Source organism: Marmota marmota, unplaced genomic scaffold, assembly GCF_001458135.2.
Source record: "Marmota marmota marmota unplaced genomic scaffold, marMar, whole genome shotgun sequence".
NCBI classification, from domain to species: Eukaryota; Metazoa; Chordata; class Mammalia; order Rodentia; family Sciuridae; genus Marmota; species Marmota marmota.
In genome coordinates, this window is record NW_025999862.1 from 4,792,752 (window position 1) to 4,816,061 (window position 23,310).

At 33.4% G+C, this 23,310-nt stretch overlaps 1 protein-coding gene across 13 annotated transcripts in view; it reads left to right on the top strand.

Moving 5' to 3' along the window:
• Positions 1-23,310, top strand: part of Herc4 (HECT and RLD domain containing E3 ubiquitin protein ligase 4) — a 121,274-nt gene that overhangs the window by 65,422 nt on the left and 32,542 nt on the right. For 6 of the 13 annotated variants that reach the window (XM_048810087.1, XM_048810077.1, XM_015500584.2 and 3 more), the window contains 7 exons: positions 2,522-2,598; positions 3,251-3,375; positions 5,029-5,088; positions 5,207-5,318; positions 5,802-5,991; positions 7,370-7,542; positions 17,711-17,830. In XM_048810087.1, the coding sequence (XP_048666044.1) occupies positions 2,522-2,598; positions 3,251-3,375; positions 5,029-5,088; positions 5,207-5,318; positions 5,802-5,991; positions 7,370-7,542; positions 17,711-17,830 (857 nt within the window). Of the gene's footprint in view, positions 1-2,521; positions 2,599-3,250; positions 3,376-5,028; positions 5,089-5,206; positions 5,319-5,777; positions 5,992-7,369; positions 7,543-8,036; positions 8,140-10,430; positions 10,580-17,710; positions 17,837-23,310 lie in introns of those variants that run through there. The other 7 variants (XR_007350083.1, XR_007350085.1, XR_007350079.1 and 4 more) reach the window with 6 other exon arrangements.

Consider the following 23,310-nt stretch of genomic DNA (forward strand, 5'->3'; position numbering starts at 1 on the left):
CCAGGATCATATGCAATTTGTTGCTGCTGATCCTCATAAGGTCCCTTTCCTAACAACATATCTAGATTTCTCTGAGGATAACCAGCTGCTGCATTTCGCCTAGCCGTCTCCTTGCAAAATTCCTCATTGGCAACCTTCCATAACAGGTATTGTCCTCCATTTAGCACAGCTTTACACATATTAGCCCAATCTGCTGGCGTCATGTTCAAGTTGTTAATGGATTCGACCATGCTTACAGTGAAGGGTGCTTGAGGACCATAGGTTGTTACAGCCTCTTTTAGCTGCTTCACTGTTTTGAAATTTAAAACTTGGTAAAATCGCTGCCCTCCTGCCTCAAATACAGGGCATGTTAATATTTGAGATCTTGTCTCAGGATCCCAACTATCAACTGCGGGGGTTGGGGACCTCCCAGCATATGGAGGTGGCCTTGTTAGTTGGACACTTACGTCCTCTGGTGATAGAAAGGTGTTAGTAGCAGTCTCCTGTTGTAACTTTCCCCCTGATGGCTTTTTCTGTTTTACACTTTCTTTCTCTGTCTGACTAGCTTGAGAGGCCTTCTCTTTTACTTGAATCTTTTCCTCTGTCTGACTAACTTGAGAGACCTTCTCTTTTACTTGAATCATTATGTCTTCTTCTTCCTCTACCATTGTCTGAACTGAAGGCTTTGGACTAAGCAAACAAGATATGAACGTCCACAATGGCAATGTGCCAACTGGCAGAGTCCCTGGGCTTTTCTTTTCTATTCTTTTTAAATCTTCACCATGATGGTTCCATTGTGATATATTTAACAACTCCTCCTTAAAAAGCCATGGGCTACATTTTTGTATTGTATCAACGTATGCCCTGATTGTTCTTGATTTTACTGAGATGCCTCCTTCCTCTAACAATTTACTTAACACTCTTTCAGTTTGTTTTTTACTAATTTCTGATCCCGTATTTCTACTATAATACAACTCAACAAGATAACGCCTAACAAAACTGAAACTGAGTGAAACAAAATTGGAACAACACAAAATCATTATAATAGCCTCCTGAAATGTCCATCCGTCCTTTCTCCCTATCTGTTCCTCAGATGTGAGCGGTTTTTCTTCCATCTTACACATCTCCAGGGACAGGCAACTTAAAACAAAAGTGAAACAAAATAACAAAAGAAGAATCTTAAAATGGCTACCCATCCTCTTGCCCTGCCCTCAGGGGCGAGCAGTTCACTTACCCTCAGTCGCTCCCCGTACGGGCCACCAAATGCCGCAGTCTGGCTGGGCACAATCAGGAGCCACTTGTCAAAAGAAACTAACTTTATTTTTAGAACCACACACGCCAAACAAAACAGCCTCTCAGGAAAAATCCTCAGAGCCTCAACTGCCACCACCGGCTTTCCACAAGCCTCTCTCTCCCACACCAGCCTCTCTTCACCTCCCACAATCCTCCTGCTCTTGAGGCCGATTGGCTGGGTCACGTGGGCGGAGCCAAAAAAAGTCCCCCAATGAGCAGCTCCGTGGTCTGAAAGGGCAGGGAAACAGTCCAATGAGCATCACCGCAGAGGAGCCAATCAGCTAGATGTTGCTGGGGCCGAGGAGCCAATCAGCTAGATGTTGCTGGGGCCGCTGTGAGCCAATCATCAGCCGGCAGCTGGAAGTTTGCTGGCAGCTGGAAGTTTGCTGGGGCCCCTTTGGCTGTGGCTCTCAACAATTACTATGTGCTAAGCTAGATAAAATTTATTTTATATTGTTTATTCATATTGCCAAATATTTACTTAGTTATTTTACAAATGAAACACTTTACTTGATAGTAGGGAATAATAAAGAAAATTAAGATGTGGTCCTTGAAGAGAATTTGTAATTCTCTGTAGCAGGTATGGTAACTAATAATATAAGGTGAAGAAATAGAAAACTAAAGAGATGGAGGTCATGTATTATATTTAGAAATAACTAGATTTAATTTATAGTAGCTGTGTGTGTCATCTTTTAAGCAGATATATTGAAAGAGGAACTGATTTTGCATTATAAAGTATTCACTCAAATTTTAATTTTTACTGTGTGTATATACACAACACACACACACACACACATATAGATAGATTTTTTAGTTGTCAATGGACCTTTATTTTTTATTATGTATATGTGGTGCTGAGAATCGAACCCAATACCTCACACATGCTAGGCAAGCACTCTACTACTGAGCCACAACCCCAGCTGAGTATCCTTTGTTTAATTTTAAGCTATCTTGCAGCTTTCATTCTGTTTTTATATTATCTTTAGTTTAAATTGAAATGTAATGAGGTAGACTAATTCTTGCATGAATGCCAGAAGGATGAATTGTAAACTTATTAAATGCTGCTTATGCTTGTGGAATCATTGAACATTCATCCTTTGGTCTGTCTCATCTTCAGAGCAATCAGAATATTTCATGAGTGGGGGGTCTAATTAAATTAGATGAGTATGACAAATTCAGTAGTAATGTGATGTTCTGGAAAATATGTTGTGTTTTGGATTCTAATTTTTGCATTTTATTTGTATTACAGATTCTGAAGAATATTTCTGTGTGAAAAGAATTTTCTCAGGTGGAGATCAAAGCTTTTCACATTACTCTAGTCCCCAGGTAATAATAGTCATGTAAATTATTTAGCTAAATAATTTAAAATTTTTTTTTCATTTGTTCTTCTTAGTTATACATGACAGTAGAATGTATTTTGATATACTATACATACATAGAGTTGTATATGATTTGGAGTTAACATTGGTTGTATATTTATATAGAAGAACATAGGAATGTAATGTCCAATTTATTCTAATGTCTTTCCTATTCTCATCCCCTCTCCCTTCCCTTCATTCCCTTTTGTCTAATCCAGTGAACTTCTATTCTCCCCTTCCCTCTTGTTGTGTGTTAGCATTCACATATGAGATCATTTGGGATTTGTTTTTTTGGGGATTGGCTTATTTCACTTGGCATGATAGTCTCCATTTCCATCCATTTACCAGCAAATGCCAAAATTTCATTCTTTTATAGCTGTAGCTCAATAATTTCGAGGAAGTTTTAAAACACTTTATGTGCTTTACATGTTACAGAGTAGTTGCTTTAATTTTTATCCAAGTCTACAAAATTTATATTTTGATCTATAGGCTAAGTTTTTTGTTTCATGTGTTTACTGGAGATTAACTTTTGTTAAAAAATATATACTAGGAGGTTCTTAGTTTTGAATTATAGATAACACCCCTTCCCTTTGACTAATCTCCTTAATTTTATAATTTAGACTTGTGGGCCACCAGATGACTTCAGATGTCCAGATCCTTCAAAGCAGATCTGGACAGTGAATGAAGCTCTGATTCAAAAATGGCTAAGCTATCCCTCTGGAAGGTTTCCTGTGGAGATAGCCAAGTAAGGAAAGCATATTACCTACACAAAGACAAACTCAACTTCTCAACCTTGTGGTAGAGTAACCTTTACTGGGAATTTTCATTTCAGTATTAATTTCATTGAAGTTCACTCACTGCATGGTTTATATGTATAAAAATTTAAATATTTATAATTTTCATAATGAGTATTTTTTTAAGAATTTAAACTTTATTTTGTTTGTTGTTTATTTGTTTTTATGTGGTGCTGAAGATTGAACTCAGGGCCTCACCCATCCCTAGGCAAGCACTCTACTACTGAGCTACAACCACAGCCCATAATGAATCTTTTTAAAGATCTCATTTAAATTTGTACAAGTTTCAGAAATTTGTGCAAGTTTCAGTTCTAACGTAGATATGTTAAATGATAAACTGTGGAATTAGCTATTTTGGGATTTGAAATATGTCCCCTTTGACGACATAATAATCACTCTTAATTTTTTTTCTCTGAAAGACTTGAATACTCCTTTTTTCTTGAATATTGTGCTTATAAATTAATTTGTCTAGTACCGGTCAATGACAGACCTCTGTTATTTGGTCAGTGTACTGCCCTGGTCCCATGAGATTATAATGGAGCTAAAAAATTTCTGTTGTCTAGTGACATTGTAGCTGTCATAACACAATGCATCACTTGTGTTTGTGGTGATGTTGGTGTAAACACTGCATTGCCAGTTACATACAAGTATAGCACATTTACTTATGTAATAACTTGATGATAAATGACTGTTATTAGTGTATATGTTTACTATAGTGTGCCTTTTATTGTTACTTTAGAGTTTGCAGTACAACAGTATGTTATGCTACATTGTCAGCAATTTCATACATCTTATATTTGCTGAGTATCTAGAGTGCATCACTCTTTCTTGTGCTTTATTTAATCTTGAGTGGTTTTGTCAATCATAGTCCTAAGAGCAATAGGCTATGGATATACACTATATAGCCTAGGTATGTAGTAGGCTATGATGAATTGTTGAATGCCCCATTTCTCAGAACATGCCCTTTTGTTAAATGATATATGACTATTTAAGCTGTTTTGTTATTTTAGATGTCTAAAAATTTTCTGAAAATCCCAGTGTAGGCCTGAAAAATAGCACCCACGGTTACCAAATATCCAGAGTTATCCAGTGACCAAGATTATCATTATACCATGTAGAATTTTACAAATTAAATGTGCATGCTTAAAAAAAAACGCTTAAGAACATTGGCCAGGGACAGTGGCATATACCTTCAATTCAAGCTACTCTGAAGGATAAGGCAGGAGGATTGTAAACTTGAGGCCAGCGGGGAAGTTCAGGGAGATCCTGTCTCAAAAGGATTAGGGAGTGGAATTCATGCTTAGCACAGGTGAGGCCCTGGGTTCAAACCCCAGTTTTGCAAAAAATAATGTAAGAATATCATATTTGTTTGATAAATTAGAAGATGAAAAGCACATTTGAGAAAATTAGGGCATACGATTATACCTTTTCAAACATTACATAATCTTCAGTAAGTTACATAATTCTGATTCATTTTAATTGGGTGTTGTTTAGAGGAGTGCTCTGTACCGTTAAATATTAGATTGACTGTACATTTTCATTTCTGTAAAAAATGGCAAACAAAAATCATTTTTTTGTGACTTTTAAAAAAAATTTCTTTTTAGTGAGATAGATGGAACATTTTCTTCATCTGGTTGCCTAAATGGAAGTTTTCTAGCTGTTAGGTAAGTGGCAATTCCTTGGTTTGCTGAAACTTTTTAAATTTATTGTATTAAATGTATATAAAGGTGAATAATGTTTAAAAAGTTTTTTTTTTTTAATTGTCATTTTTTTGTTCTTTAGCAATGATGATCACTATAGAACAGGTACCAGGTTTCCAGGGGTTGATATGAATGCTGCTAGGCTTTTATTCCACAAACTTATACAACCTGATCATCCTCAGATATCTCAACAGGTTTGTTTTTAAAGTATTTCATTTTTATAATATTTAGCTGAGGTTTTGATTCCATGTTATTTTATGTGTTGTAACCTAATTAACTTCACTGTTTCATGGACTCCTTATGATGTCCTTCATGTAATTTTATTACATGCACTAATAGAAGAATTAAAATTGGACTTCATTTTATAGCATTTGTAATTTAGCTGTCAGAGATCTGTGTATCTTTCCAAATGTTAATAGATTCTGAATTAATATCATTGTTTTGGTTGAGTCTGTTTATGATTATAGAGGTAGAATATTTATTAGACTTTCACACAAGATTTTTAAAGTTATCTTGGCAATGCTTAGGCATTGATTTTCATTGTGCTCCGTGGTACATTTATTGTATGATATTGTCTTATCTTTTTATTTCTTCACCTTTTCATGTTTGCTATAATACCATTTTTTAAAGTGAATTCATTTTAAATGAAGTAGGTTTTACTTTTTGTCAAAATATAGGTGGCAGCTAGTTTGGAAAAGAATCTTATACCTAAACTGACTAGCTCATTACCTGATGTTGAAGCATTGAGGTTTTATCTTACTCTACCAGAATGTCCTCTGATGAGTGATTCCAACAATTTCACAACAATAGCAATTCCCTTTGGTACAGCTCTTGTGAACCTAGAAAAGGCACCACTGAAAGTACTCGGTAAGAATTTCAGTATTTTTTCTTTTGAAACCTTTTCTCTTTAAATGAAAAATGCTGATAAGTTCTTTTTGCTGTTTGACATTTTGCTGCCTTTCTTTTTTGACATAGTTCTACAGGGAAAAATAAAGCTATTTTTCCTTTTGTCGCTTTTTTTTCCTAGTCATTTGCTTCTAATTGTCGGAGTTGCTGAAAGCAAAACTTGTTAGATACAGAATTTTAATTAAACACAACAGCAGAATTGGTATCAAGAAAGAAAAATTGTTATCTTTATTTCTCTCCCTCATTGCCTTGAGAGTGATCTTGCTATTAAAGAAGTAAACGAGGAAGAAACAATTAAAACTGAATAAACATGGGTTTTATATCATCCTTGAACCCTGATGGTCAACCCTTTGCCTCATGTTTTCTTTGCTTGCTGATTTCCTAATGTTTGATTTTATTTTTCTGCTTGTAGACAAGATTTTATTCCTCATCTAATCTAGCAGTTCTGTCTCTATTTGCTGTTTTTTTTGCCTAACCTTTTCTCACTTTAATCTTTCTAAATTATGGATTTCATTTCTGACTCCTAATCTTTATAGTTTGCTTGCTACATTTAATCCATTGCTTTCCTTTCTGATAGTATTTGCTAAATATATGGAGTGGAAATATATGAGTAATAAAATAAGTACGAGAGCCTTTAAGATGGCGGGTGAGCAGAGGAAGCAACAAGCAAGGGATGGAAAACTGGAATCTGAGGAAATTAGCTAGTAATAGAAGAGTGAAGCAGGAATTCATATTATTTCCCTATTTCAGAAGATTTCTTTTTCCCTACTTGATTCATGAGATTGTAATATTTATAGTTAGCAACAACAAATTGTGAATGTGGAAAACGACATACATGTTACAACTTTACATTATTAAGTTTCCAGGAGTTTCTTGCATTGTAAAGTTGGTGCTATACAACATTTCAGCTTTATAGTAAGCTGAGAGAGAAAATGTGGAAAAATCCATAAATATTAGAGCAAAATCATTTTTAAGTATATTTAATTTTAAACATCAAAATTCTGATAACAAAAACACTGTAATAACTGGTTTTAATATTAGGTACAGTATATGGTGGATTTTAAAACATAATGTAGGAAACTAATAGTGTAAATTCATAGGCTTTTTATACTTTATTTTTTCTTTGAGCACTTTTATGGACAGTATATTTTAACTTGGTGGTGTTTGGGTTGGGGGGTGTTGGACACTGTAGACATGTTATATAAAATATTGCTATGTGCACCTTCTTGGGATTTTCAAAGGGTTAAAGAATCCCTGCTTTAGAAGAAAGTCAGTATGGTTTTGAAAATTGTGAATTTTTTTTATTCATTTTATTTGCATGTTCACCCTTTAATAACAGAAAACTGGTGGTCAATACTTGAACCTCCACTATTCTTCAAGATAGTAGAACTTTTTAAGGAAGTTGTGGTACATCTTTTGAAACTCTACAAGATCGGCATTCCCCCTTCTGAAAGAAGAATTTTCAACAGTTTTCTTCATACTGCATTAAAGGTTTTAGAAATATTACATAGGGTATGTCCAATAGTTCCTTTATTTTTCTCTTTTCCCATTCCTACTAACAGATTGATAATGTTCATTTTAACATTAATATATTACATATTTAGATTGGCATAAAATATAAAAATTTGGAAACATTTGTAGTTTGTTTTAAATGAAATAGTATATCTGTACTTCAGTTTTGGTCTTACTTCAATAGGCATTTATAAATAACTTGTTTATAGTTGGGCAGAACAATAGCATACTAATGAATTAGAATTCTTATATTTTTCTTGTGAAGAACATAATTTGTTTAATAATACTTTTTTTTGTTAGTTATAAGTGGTTCTCATATGAAAAAGAGTGGGCCCTAGTTCTTTTTATGAATATTTAAGCTTATGGTTCTTTTGCTATTAGATACTAAAGGCCTCAAAGTAGAAAGTTTCATTTGAAACAAATGACTAATTTGAAATTGGAACCATATGTAATTCATTAATTTGCCTATTGTTCTTTCCTGCCCTTCTTCCCAGTGTAAGAAATAGTACCCTTTACACTTGTAGCAGTACAGTTATATGAAGAAGTAGAATCTCAGCTGTTTCATTAAAGATGGATTTGAGTCATCCCTGACAGTTGGTAGGTATATCTTTGTTATGCCATTTGGTATTTTTGAGTTATTATTTAGATGAGACATGACCTAAGGGAGAAGCATTTGTTTCTAGCCCATAGAGTGACTGAAAACCTCAGATGAATCTTTAATCTTTAGTTTCTTTTCCTTAACAGCTTCTTTGTATTTCCAGATTCTTCTTGCCTAGTGATCAGGTAAATAATAAGGGGATAAAGGAGATAGTCCTTTTGTTCTCTGTAAGAAAAAAGCTTTATGGATAATTTATTTTCCTTTTTATTCTTTTAGTGAAGCTCCCGAGTATTTTTCTCAACTGCTTAACTTTCTGAACTTTTTCCTTTTTTAGTCTGTCTGAGATTCCTAGAGAAAACTAATTTCTCATTATAATTAAAAGAAATGAAAGCCATTTCTTTCCTAGAGAACAGGTCATTGCCCAGAACACAGCTTTCTTGCAGCATATCAGGGTCTGGGTCTGCAGTAAACTGCTGTAATGAGGATACTCTTAACTTCATGGGATGGGTCTCTCCCTTTCCATATACCTTTTGCCTAGGATTCAAGACATTAATTAGATTTTTTTTTTCTTTCCTCTGAACAACTTCTTCCTACTATATCTGCAAACCATTTCTTTTCAGGTGGACATATTCATAAGTGATTACTCAGTCTGTTTGTCTTATCTGTTGTTTACTTATCTTTATTCCCCCTTTTAAAAATACTATTTTTCCTTAGCTGTAGCTTTTTCCACAAGAAAAAGAGAAGGGAGGATCAGGGGAGGAAATCAAATATTTTGTCTTTCATAACTACAGAAGGGACTTGAATAAGTAACTTATTTGCCTAGCTCAGAAACCTCAATCTCTACCAAGGAAGAAAGATACAGAGTTCTATTTCTAAAGGCTTTTTTTTGGTGTGGGGGGGGTAAGATTAAAATCTGGAGTTAGGCAACACTTTATTCCATGGAATAGAATAAGTATTCCTCAGTAACCTTTTTGATGGAACCATACTAGGATCCAGTTTTTTGTTAGGTTAATTTTCCCTTCACCTTCAACTAACATTTATTGCTTGCTAACAATGTCCAGAATTGGAACCTCTTCTGTGTGAGCACTTTGTATATATTACTCATTTAACTTTTGAAAACCCCATAGTGTTGGTATTTTGCCCATTTTTAGACTGGGAAATGAATCTGAACATTAAAGATCATGAACCAGTGAGTAGCACAATTGAAATATAAATCCGTATCTACTTCCAGTGTCCCTGCTGGATCCAATGTTTCTCTGTGTTAGCATATACAGTAACATGTTTAGGAAGGGGATTTGCTTTTATGTTAAACCTCTCAATCTTCTGGATGGCAGATACTATGGTATTATGTTATGGGACCTGGATTAGGAATCAGAAGATCAAGGTTTTAATCCTTTTTTATAATGCTTCATACCAGTGTGATTTTTGAACAAGTATTTCTCTTCATCATATATGTAAATGAACAGTTATATACAAAGTAATTAAAATACCAACCCCAATAATTTTCTAGGATTGATGTATGGTTTAAATATTATAATATATGTATGTTGTTATACATTCCAAAGTCAGTGATTTCATTATCACACATCACCATTTGAGTGGAAAACCACTTATTTTGATTTGATTTATTGGGTTAAAAGGAAACTGGGTTCTTGTTATTAAATACTTTAAAGCAGAATAATACTGGTTGAATCAGAGTCTTTCTCTCTCTCTCTCTTTCTCTCTCTCTCTCCCCCCCTCCCCCGACCCTCTGTCTTTGGTATTGGGGATTGACCCCAGGGATGCTTTGCTACTGAGCTATATTCCCATCCCTTTTTATATTTTGAGACAGGGTCTCACTAAGATGCTGATGCTGGCCTCAAAGTTGTAATCCTCCTGCCTCAGCTTCCTGAATTGCTGTGATTGCAGTTGTGTGCTACCATGCCTGGCTGGGATGAATCTCTTAAGCATCTCCTTTTGGGTGTCCTTAATGCAGTCAGTTAGTTATCTTTACCTCTTAACTTTAGAGAAAACTTGGCTTCATCCTATTCTACCATAAATAAATACCTATGGATAATTAGCCACCAGGGATGATTCATTTTCATCTTTAAAGAAACCCAAGTTACTTATCAGAAACTTTTTTTTTAAGACACTCTCTGACAACCGTATACATTATGTTTGACAACCGTATACATTCTTCTTTCTGCTCCATGGTTAAGAATTAGGGAAAAATTCCTGTTTCCTTCTTGACCTAACCCTGGAGCAGGATTAGAAACTAGAAATTGCATATTGTGTTTCCTGTTCATTATAGGTTATGTGGATGTTCTTGTTCCTCCCATATGTCATGTCCTTTGGAAAGCTTTTGAATTAAAAATCATTTCCTGTGCTCCAAATGGCATCATAAGAAAATACCTTTGGTACCTGCTGTCAGGAATGGACATATCAGAAATAAGTTTACTGGCAAGTAATTGGGTTATTTCTGAGTTTTCACACAGGACATTGTAGTGATACTAGTATGACAAAAGAAAAGCCTTATACTATCTGTCCAGCTTAGTTGCTATATGTTGTGCTGATCTTCTAAATCAGTGATTTTTTTCAAACTTTTTTTTTCTTTTGCAATGACCTCTTAAATAATATATGTACTCAGTATACCACCCCTGAACTGAAGTTTGTAAACCAGGATTCTAAATTGTAATTAAAATATTAAATAAAAGTATTAAAATAAAACATATACAGATTTTATGTATTTTAAGTAGCAATTCTGAATGTATAGATTGTTTTGAACTTCTCCCATGTGATCTCTTCTGTTTTTATTTTGTAAATATTTATTGAGTGCCTACTGTATGCTTATCATTATATTAGATAACAGGGATGCAATGATAACTAAAAGATGTGATTTCTGCCCTTGTTGAGCTTATAAAATCAAGGGGAGTTGTACCATATACAAGTAAATAAACATTTATGGTATACATGGTAAGTGCTTGATTAGGAAAAATGTAGGTTGCTAACTCTGAATGGTTAAGAAAGACTTCTTGGGACAAAGGATGTCTTGTTAATCATCTACCTATAGATTTTTATTCTATTTTTTGAAACTCTTGATTTTTGTGTGTTAATTTGTAATGTATGTCTTCTGGGATTAATCTTATGTTCCATATCTGATTTTCCTATTTTAAAAGCAGTGTTAATTAGTTTTCTCTTTAGTTATCAAATCAGTGGATCTGAATTAACTACCAGCCAGAAGCTTTTCACAAGTCTTAAGTTTGAAATTAATCTGGTTTTGAAGCAAACCTGTTTTTTTTTCATCATTAATTTTAATTCTAGTATATTAGCATTTCTCTTAAGAAAACTTACATAGCCAATATCCACAAGATATGCAGACTGCCAATTACAGCATAGTTTCTTTCCTTTTAGGAGAAAATATTAAAATATTAAGGATGAAATATATATACTAGTTCAATGGAATGTGAATGATCCAGAGTCATTAAATTTTAGAGTGACTAATGTGATTTAAATGTGATTAGATGCATATATTTATAAATTTCAATATGGGGAGGGAAACCATCGTGTTTTGTATAATTGTGGGGGGTCTTATTTTTATTTTTTGGAAAAGGAGTTTGGCTAATGATTTTAGTTGTTTAAAGCAAAATACTAAAACCTCTAGGGCCTGATAGTAAATATTTTATGCTTTGCAAGACATACAGTTTTTGTCTCTCAACTCTGCTGTAGACAGCATATAAGTGGATGGGTATGGATGTTTTTCAGTAAAACATTATTTATGAAAACAGTGGGTGATATGTAGGCCACAAATGGTTGTTTGCTGAACTCTTGCTCTACGATGAAGATTTTGATCATAAAGTAGGTGCCTTTGTTTTATTTGAAAAGCCAGTGATAGAAGTTTCACTCTAGTCTCTTTCTTCCAGATGAGTACCTTAGCCACAGTAAAAAATTAATCAAAACAGTGAACAAAAAAAAAAGCTCAAAGTGCTTTTGTCACTGAATAGAGTGGTGACAAAAATCAACTTTGTACTAAAAATAGTATTATTAAGTCTGTTCTTAAATTGGGTTATCTGTACTTAAAAGAGTAAGCCAAAGAAGCAACCATTTTAAACATTCATAAAAAGTAGAAATGTGCTAAATATATATTATATGCATTTATATATGCAGATATGGACATATTTTAGCAATTAGAGAGTATGAATTAAGAATGCATTGTATGAGAGATGCTAATATAGTTCAGTCATAGATTGTGTACTTATTATGAAACACTCAGCTTCAGCCCCCAGCATTGAGGGTATGGGGAACGCTTGATGTTAGAGAGGCTTGTGACTCTTCCTTATGTGACCTAGGTTGACTTGATTAAATTCTAAGTCTTGGTATACTCATCTATATGATAATAATAATAGTTTCTATTTCATGGGATTATTTAAATGAGTTTGGGTACAGAAGATGTACTTGTATTTCATAATGACAGCTATCATTATTGGAACATAAAGTTTGAGTGAATTTCAAGGTAAAGTTTAATTTCATTCAAAATTTTAGCTTGCCATCTTGATATGAAGGATAAAGACCTGACATTCCTCCTCCCCTCTCCAGGAAGGAAGTAGTAGTGGTATAAAGTATATATGTGTTCTTATTTTCCTTTGGACTTCAGAACAAAAGGTTGAAAAACATGGAAATTATATAAGCTGTTCTCTTTACCAAAAATTTGGACAACACATTTCAATAAAAATGCACAGACATACAATTGGGTAAACTATATACATATTTCTTATTTGTCCAAATGTTCATTTCATATTTATTGAGCACTGTTTGGACACTGGCATTGTCTGGTTAGATTTACACCTCTACTAGATGATTTCTTTGGTTCCTGTTCAGACATTGCTTAGTTGATTTAGTTAGTATGTATGTGAATTTCCTACTCTTGCCCCACTAAGATTGACTTCTTTCCTGGCCTGTGTAATTGTATGTGTATTACCAGCTTCCGCTGCCCCTTTATTGAAGGGTTAAAATATTAAAGTTGTCTTTAACCCTTCACTTGACTTTTCTATTCATTTAGCTACCATCACTTCTCCATTTTTAAAAATTTATTTATTTATTTGGTATTGGGGGTTGAGGCAGGGGCATTTACCACACTGAGTTATGTCTTTGGTCCTTTTTCTGTTTTTTACTTTGAGACAGGGTTTCACTAAATTGCTGAGGCTGGCCTCGAACTTATAATCTTCTTGCCTCAGTCTCCCCAGTAGTTGGAATTATAGGAATGTGCCATCACACCTGGCTTCCATTCATTCTATCACTTGACTCAAACCTTATTTCCCCATGTACGGGTTCTTGCCACAATATGCTCTACAACAAAACATGCCCAAACTCAATGAATAGTGAGCATTTATTCTAATTCTTACTAGAGTGAACTGTGTTTTGGCCTGAAACCTAGACTGTTTAGCTCATCCTAGCTTCTAGCTGCACTTTTGGTCCAGTTTTGAACCATGTAGTTTTCCTATTCATTTTATTTCAAGTTATTATTTTGTAATAAAATGTTAAAAGACAAATAAAATTAACATATGTATGCTTCCTTTATAGATTTAGCAGTTAACTTGCTGTCAAATTTGTTTTTCTCTATTTTTATATATACATTTTCATAAATCATTTTAAAGTATAAAGCATATATCACCCTTTAATACTTCAGCATTTGCTAAGAATACAGGCATTTTTCTAATAATAGTAGTATCATTCAAGGAATTTATAGTCCTAGAATATCATCTATCTAGGGATATTTAAATTTTCTCATTTGTAATAATTTTTTTTCAATCAATTGTTTAAAAACTAGAGTCTGGTTAATTTCATTGTTTGCATTTGTTTATTCAATCTTGTTATTCTCTTTTCCAATCCACAAACATGTATATCTCTTCATTTATTTAGGTCTCTTTATTTTCTCTCAACAATGTATTGTAGTTTTCAGAGGTCTTTTACATTTTTTTAAAAAGTCACTCCTAAGCTGAGCGTGGTAGTGTATACCTATAATCCTAAACACCTGAGAGACCGAGGCAGTAGAATTGCAAGTTTGAGGCCAGCCTTGTTAACTTAGTATGAGACCATCTCAAAATAAAAAGTAAAAAAGGGTAAAGGATGTAGCTGGGTGGTAAAGTACTGTGGTACTGCAAATACATAAATAATTTAAATATATAAATAATTCCCAGTACTGAAAATACATAAATAATTTAAAAATTAAAAATTATTTGTAAATGTTTTATGTTCTTGACTGTATTGTAAATAATGGTTTTTATTTTCAGTTGCTTATTGCTAGTATAGAGATATTCAGTTGAATTTTTGAATATTGAATTTTCACCCTGTGGTCTGGTTAAATTATTTATTAGTACTAATTATTTCCTTATAGATTGATTTGAATTTGAGCACACAGTCATGTTATCTTCTTGCCATATATATATTTTGTGTGGGGGGATGGTTGGATTCTGCTCCATCCCCCCCAACCCTTACCATAATTACCAGGGATTCTAATACAATATGAATTTAATGATTACAGTGGTCATCCTTGCCTATTTCCCATATCTTTGAAAGAATTAAATACTTCACCTGTATTTCAAATACTTTAACTGTAGGGGTTTTGTTTTTTGATTTTGGTAGGTGGCTTTGACTATTTGAAGAAGTTTCCTTCTGTTCTGGTTTGCTGGATGTGTTTATTATGAATGCATAATATTGAATTTTATCAGATGCTTTTTCTGCATCAAGATGGTTAAATCAACCTTGCACTATAGAAATGAATTCCACTTTAGCATTATGTGTTATACTTTATTGTTGGATTTAATTTGCTAATATTTTGTGACAGGCTGTCTATGTTCATGAGGGATGTTGATCAGTAATTTTTATTTCTCCTATTGTCAGTTTTTGCTTTCAAAGTTATTCTGGCTTCAAAAAATGAATTAAGAAATGATCCCTCTTAAATAAAGAAAATGTTGATATTATTTGTTCCTGACATGTTTGGTAGAGGACCAGCAGTTTAGCTCAGTAGTAGAGGCTTGCCTAGCATACATACGCCTTGGGTTTGATCCCCAGCACTGAAAGGAAAAAAAAAAAAACAAAAAACTGATTCACTAGTGAAGTCATATTGGTTCTAGAGTTTTCTTTCAGGAAAATTTTATATTAAAATATAGGGCATTTCAAGTTTCCTGTTTCTTCTTCAGTCAGTTTTTTGTTGTGTTGTTTTAATATTTTTTTAGTTGTAGTTGGGCACAATATCTTTATTTTATTTATTTATTTTTATGTGGTGCTGAGGATTGAATCCAGCACCTCGCACGTGCTAGGTGAGCACTGTACTGCTCAGCCCCAGCCCCAGCCCCAGCCCCATTGAGTCAGTTTTTATTGATAAGACATCTATGTGATAAGATCTTTTTATGCCTGATAGTAGTAATTTGTGTCTCCTCTTTTTGTCAGTCTGGCCAGAGGCATATCATATTTTTTAAAAACCTATTTACTTTTTTTCCTTCTGTTTTCTGTTTTCTCTTTCATTGATTTGTGTTTTCTTTCACTTGATTTGTCCTTATTTTTTTATTTTTATTTTTTTTTATGTCCTGCATTACCAGCATCCCACAAATTTTGGTATGTTTTAGTTTTCAGTTCAAAATATTTTCCTAAAATCCCTATCTTCTGGTTTCATCATCTGGGTCATCTCTGAATCTGACTCTGTTGATTGTTTTGTTTCTAGACACTTTTTGTTTTGTTCTTTGTTTACTTGCTTTTTGGTATGTTTCATAAGTTTGAGTTGTAATAAAGTACGAGCTGAAGTAAATTCAAAGCCTGTTAATGGGTACACCTCATCTTTCTGCCTATTAGTGTGGCAATTAAGTCAGTCTAATCAGGAGTTAAGCTGGAATTGAGTATTTATTTGTTTGTTTGTTTATTTTAGTTACTGTAATTGCACCACAAGCCTCAGATTCCCCAGATATTGCTTTGGGTTTAGAGTAAAAGTGGGTGTCAAAGAGTTCTTTTCTAGTTCTGCTTGCCTGTTCCATAGAGGGATTTCTCTTCTCACTCTTCTCCCTCATCAATAGTATACTTGAGTTGATTGTTACTTGGTGCTTTCAAGATTGGTAGGGGGGAGGGGAGAGAAAGTGTTCTTTTTCTTGCTCTTATTTAAATTATGTGTACCTGAATCTCAAGATGGGACTTAAGAGTCGTGCCCCTCCTCCCTTTAGGAGCCAGATTCTTCTTTGCATCTTTAGTGTGTCTTGTGTGGAAGTGAGGTTATGAGGAATTTCCAAATATATTTTTTCTTACCGATTTTTAATTCCATTATGGACAGGGAACATATTTTATATACTTTTGGATTGCTTTCTTTTGTTTGTTGGAGGGTGTCTTCCCCACCCCGAAGTCTCACCATATGTATTCATGTTTTAAGAGTTTGCCAAAGAGGTGAGGGGAAACTACATGCAGATTTTTGGGGGCTTTCCCCTCTGGATTCCTTTCTATGATTTTTTTCCTTCCTCATTCTCTGGCCAGGCCAGCAGTCCCCCTCTCTCTGATGTATATATGGCTCCTCTCTGGTAAGATGTCTGTTTTCTGCCTGATCTCTTATCTCCTACTGCTCATGCTGATTTGGGAGTAAAATATGTTTTCTGTAGGTAATTAATTGTTTCCATGCCTTTTTTTTTTTTTTTTTTCCTTATTTGGGCTGCTTTCCAGTATTTTTATGTATTTGCTTTATTATATATGGTCCAGAGTTTGTAAATTGTTTTTGTCAGATGGATTAATTACAAATTATTCTGCCATATCTACCCCCAGAATTCCTCTACTCTCTTTTAATTTGGAACAACTCTCTCCTTTCTATGCCCATTACCTTGACTTTTTATAAGTCCTGGCAAATAGTAAAAGACCCACAATCTGGATTTCTCTGGTTGTTTTTTCATGGTTGTAATTCCTTATATCTCCTCTGAACTGGAATTTAGATCACAAGAGTTGATTAAATTCAAGTTTTCTTTTGATACATAAATGTTGTGTATACTTCCTTTTTTGCACTATTATTAGAAACGCAGCATTTAATTATCCCAGTATTGTTAATGATTACTTTGATCACTTGGTTAAGGTCATTCTCTACATTGTAAAGAGTTATTTCTCCCTTTGTAATTATCAGGTAGTCTGTGGGGTGATAATCTGTACCCTCTTCATTTTTCACATCTTTATGTCACCACTTAAAGTTTATTCTAATGAGATGTTAGATAGATTATGACACTTAACAAGCATTAGCTATTACTACTGTTATTTAAGTCCCTTACTCTAACCTGAAGTCCTTATAGTTTCTAGTTTATTCTAATATACCTTAATTATATATATTTTGTTCCATCTTATGGTTATAAAGATATTTACATTCCTCTTTTCTATTAGTTTTGTGTACTGAATGCAGTTGTCACATCTATGAATATGGTAGCACTTAACTAGCATATTGCATATAGTAGGCACTCAGTAATTATTTTTTTACAGGAAGTGAAAATTAGCTAAGAAATCACCAAAGGCTTTTTCTAATTAAACATTTTTCAGTCTCTGTCATTGATTAAACTTAATTATACTTTTTTTTTTTTTTAGGTAAATGAGAAGGCAGGACAGATTATACAGTATGATAAATTTTATATCCATGAAGTACAAGAATTGATAGACATAAGGAATGATTATATCAATTGGGTCCAGCAGCAGGCCTATGGAATGGTATGTTTCCCATGCATTGTGTGATTTCATTTTTGTATGTCATTTGCTCTAATATGAAAGTAACGAGTGTTTTTGAAACACTCAAGTTTTTTCAGAGCTTATTTTTCAAATAAAAACACGTTACAGTGGAGTAGCTATATTTGTAAGCAAACATCCTCCTCTTCTGCCAAAGACAAAACAGAGACAGATTACATTTTTCTAAAGAAAAATGCAAATGTGACATATATTTTCAACTCTCATTTGTTTTCTATGAGCTTGTTTCTCTAATGCTGAGAATACTAGAGTCTCTGATAATAGAACTCTAAGAAGGTGTTATTGTTGTGGGACCACTGCTTCAAAATCAGAAGAAAACTCTAGGATTCTGTTTTCGATTTTTCCTTTTATGTGTTTAATTTTATTTTAGATTATTTATTTATATTCATATATTGCATACTTCTTTGCATCTAGCTAAGTGTTTAATAAATAGACAATATTCCATTAAAATAGTAGCTTAACTTTATAAAACTTTAATTAGGCACATGTAATTTTAATTTAGAAATGGGTAAATAGCTAGATACAAAGAAGCTTTAATATTTATGTTTGCTAGCCATTTTAATATACTTGAAGTCAACTTTTCTGCTTCCAGAGCAGGTAATTTGTATCCAGTGGTTATAGAAGTGGTTTATTCACCAGCAATTCTGGTAGTGTCTGGAATGTGTCAGGTAGAGATTTTTAAAAAAGGACAGTACTTTTTGAACTTGGTTTGCATGTTATTTTTAGGATACTCTCACTTTTAAGAATTAAGACACTGATAGAACATCTCTCCTTTCTTTGGTACTTGACTAGGAGAGACTCATTGGGTTTTTGTTTGTTTGTTTGTTTTCTTCTCTAGAATCACTGGGAGGTGAGATCAGGTTTATGGCCATTTTTTAGATTTAGATCTGTTTATTTGTCATTCAACAAATACTTATTGAGAATCTCCTGTGTAAGAGGTACTAACTATTTGAAATACATTGGTAAACCAGACACATAAGGGCCCAAGTTTTCATGGAACTCATAGTGTAATGGGCAAGATTAACATTAATCAAAGCAAAAAATATCAGTGAACAATATATACTATGCAGAGAATTAAAATCAGGGAACATTGTGAAGAATATTTTTGAGGTTGGGCCATCAGAAAATACTTGTCTGCCAAAGTATGAGTAATAGTCTGATGAAAAGGATCAGCTTTGTTAGATCAGAGTAGGGAAAATTTCAAGAAAATGAAAATCTAGTGGAAAACCATAGGTGTGAATAAACTTAACATGTTTAAAAGATAAAGTCAGTATATACAGCTAAAATATTGGGATGAAGGGGAGTCAGAGAAATGGAAAGGGACCAGATCATGAAGAGTTTAGTAAATTGGGATTAGGAATTGGAATTTTATCTAATAAAATTTGTTATGATAAACCATTGGTGGTAAGCAGTGGGAAGTATAATCTGATTTATATTTTTGATGACTTCATGGGCTTTGTAGAGAATGAAGTATGGGAAATAGGGCAAAAGTGGGAGACCAGTGAAAAGGCTATTTTAGAAAACTAGGGGAGAGAGAATGGTGGGTTTGACTAAAATAGCAGTTGTGTAGACTAAAGAAAGAAATGGATTTGGAATACTTCTTGAAGGTAAATGGGACAAGTGTCAGGACACAAATCACTGATAAATTGGCTATAAGGTGAGGAAAGAAGAGAAATCCACTAGGGGATTAAAAAGGAGTGGCAGGTGAGGTAGGAGAAAAAATAGGAGTGTTTTGAAAACCAAAACTAAAAAGTAATGAGAGCCTGTGTTGAATGCTGCTCAGAAAGAGAACAAAACTGTAGAATTAAGCAGTGAATTTGGTTACAAGGTTATTAGTAATCTTGATAATGGCATTCTAGAGTTGGGGTATTGCTAAAAAAGAAAATTGGAATATAGAAAGTAGTATCAACAACTGTGGGAATACTTTTGAGAAGGTCTGCTTTGAAGATGAGCAAAAAAGTCAACTGGTACCTGGAAGGGATAGTTTTTTAAACAAGAAAATAACTACCCTCAGAAAAGTTTTGAACAAGTATTTCCTTTTTCCTTTCCTATTTGAATAAAATCTCTACCCTAGGCAAAACTCTTCCTTCAAAGCACCTGTGAGAGAAGTAGAAATAACTTATTTCTTGAGTTTTTTAACCTTTCCTCAATAAGACTTGTTTGGGGGCTCATATTTTATCTTTGAATATACTGAAATGGCATTCTACAGGACATAACAGATGCTTAACTACAGTGTAAAAGTAATTAAATTTGTTTACCACTGAGAAAAATTGTTGCCCATGATATACTACGTAGGGCACCATAGGTCTTTGAACAGCATTTTTGAAGCTGTAGTGACAAACCTTTTTAAAGAAAAACAACTTCTTAAGAAGCCCTATATTTGCTTACATATTTGTATGATTATCTTAAATAAATATTTACACACATTAAACTAGTTCTAAACTCTACTCCTAAGCTCTTAAAAGAACTATAAAACCATAACAAATTTATAACTGTAAATAACACTACATATTTTTAATTCAAATTAATTTGATGTGGAGGATGATTATGTTCTGATTAGGAATTCCAGCTCACAACATAAACATTGGTAGAAAGCAGTGTAATCTAAGAGTGTCTAAGTTCAAATTCTACCTAAGCATTCATTCAGTTCTGTGTCCTTGGAGAAATCATCTGATTTCTTTAAGGTAATAGTACCTACTATATACAGTTGAGATAAGTGACCTGATCTCTATGAAGTATTTAAGGTAGTTCCTGGCACATAGTTAAGTCTTACTAAATGGTGCTTATTACTACTGGCAGACTGAAACAGGCTGTTCGTTTGGCAGTAGTCTCTTTTTGAAGTGTCTGATAACTGTCCTCTTGCTGCATTTCTGTGTCTGCACAATAATGAAACATTTGCCTTTAGAATGAGATGTGATATTCATTTGTCTTTTCCTCATAAGATTGCATCATTTAAGTATAAAGTCTTACACAATTACATCTTGTTGGATGATAGAACCATTGCAGGCATTGAAATTTCATGCAGTACTGGCTTTTTATAATACTGGGATGTTTATAATATTTATAGGATATAAATTTAAAGGATATATATTTAAAGGATATGTATTTATAGGATATAAATTGTCTTAGTTTTAAGTTTGACTAAAATTTTTTGTTATTGATTAAAAAAACACTAAATTTAAAACCATCCCAGAGCACTCATAAACTCTCTAAGCATATATCTCCTGGGCATCTACAAACCCAGTTTGAGAAACCATGTCTTGGAAACACTGAGAAAAATTGTTGCCCATGACATACTACCTAGGGCACCATAGGTCTTTGAGCAGCCAAGATCACTGTGAATTATATCACTGTCCTTTAACCAAAATTTATATCTGTTAATATAAATCATAAACAACATGCATTTGACCAAGTTAATAGAAATGATACCTGTGATACTTTTTTTTTTTTAAGTAATTGTACTGCGGGGAAAAGGTATTGTTTGAATGTTCACTTTTCAGTTTGATAGTTCTGTCATCCAAATTCACTGTAGTATATAGTGATAGTGATTATCATATCAAATTGAATTTCATTAGGGAGCTATTTCAGCACTACTGTTTTCTGATAAGAGCAAGGCATTAAGGTCTACCTTTCTGTTCCTGGTCCTCTTTGCCTTCTCATTCTCTTAAATCTATTATATGGTTAACATACTTGAGAATTACCCACATATTTTTCCTTTCTCTCCATTTACTGACAGACATGAAATTAAATAGGTGGATGTGGCAGTGAAAGCTTGTTCTTTAATTTTCAAAGTGGATTTAATAGAAATCAGAATCCAGAATCCATGACTTTGGTTTGTTTTGATCTCTCTTTGGGAATGAAGGACTGACAACCTACTTTAAAGGTCTTCATACAATTTTAAAATAAATTTTTAATCTATAGTATGACATCTGACCTCAGAGAGCTACTTTTTTTTGAGAGTGTAACATACTTTAACACAGAACTCTTAATGATCTCTCTTCCCAAATAAGATTATGCTTTCATTACTAGTCTTAATACTGGGTTGAATGCCATGTTGACCCTATAAATCAAGTTTTAAAGAATCTGTTTTGTGATAATATAGTGTTTGTGTATATGTATTTGTATATACATATGAATATCTATACACATGTGCACATATGTACTCACGTACTTATACACACAAATTTGTGTAAAAAAAATTTGTGTAAAAAAAAATTGATCAACAGTTATGGTCTTGAAATAATTTCATTGCTTCAGTGAGAAAAGTTTAAAATATTCTTTGATAGAACATAATGACGAACAATAGTAAGAAACTTGTTTCTCTTAGTAACCATTTTATTATGTATGTATGTATGCCTACACACATCTTATATATGTTAAATATAATAAAATTTATTTTTAAAGTCATAATTTTATATACATATATAAATATAAAGCTTTATCTTGTGCTAAATACTACAAGAAAATTATTTTGTCTTTATGCCATAATTTGTTGGGATTCTCCCCCCCCCAATTACCTTTCTTTTCCAGTCAAGGACTTTTAAGAATCCATTATGATTCCTAAATCTTAATAACTAATAGTTCTTGACTTTCCTTAAACAGGTTGATCATCGTTAATTTCAGAATCCAAAGATGCTCAAAAAGTTTTGGACTTTGGAGCATTTTGGATTTTGGACTCTCAAATTAGGTTTGCTCAATCAGTAAAGTGTATGCAATATTCCCAAATCTGGTCCCAAACATTTCAGCTAAGGGATATGTCCTTTTGTTTTGCTGAGATTTCCTAATTTTCCACCTCATCCCCTTCCATTCTCCTGTCCTTTTTCAAGTCTTTCTGGTTAAATGTCTTTGTGAAATCTTTGCTTGATTTCTTTTACTCCTGCTAGTTACTATCTAGTCTGTGGTTTTGTTCCCAAGGCTCTGATTTTGATGTGTGAAAATATGCAATTGGATTCCTTTGCTTTTTATCTCCCTCTGCTTGTGACCCTTTGGCAACATAAAAGGAGCATGTATGTTTTGTCTTTTTCTCTTTTTTTATCTTCTGCTATTTGATGATTTTTCTCTACTTCCTTTATTCTGTACTGACTTGCACATCTCATACCCTCATTTAACTTTGCTCTTCAATTGCTTATGAAAACACCTTAGTTAGTAGGTAACTACCAAACTCTTTGCCATTTTTCTTCCCCTTTTATACATTTTGTTACTATACATGCATATCAATATATAGCTAATAAAAATTGACAATTCAGCATAAAATATAGAAGGGTCTAAATTGGGTCTATCATGTTTGAATTACAGTGAGATTCAAGTTTGTTTTTTCAAAAACTGGAATATACTTATGTGACACACATGCAGATCCAAATGACTTTAGACTTTGTTTTGTTTTGTACCAGAGATTGAACTAAGGAGAGCTTAACCACTGAGCCACATCTCTAGCCGCCCCCCCCCCC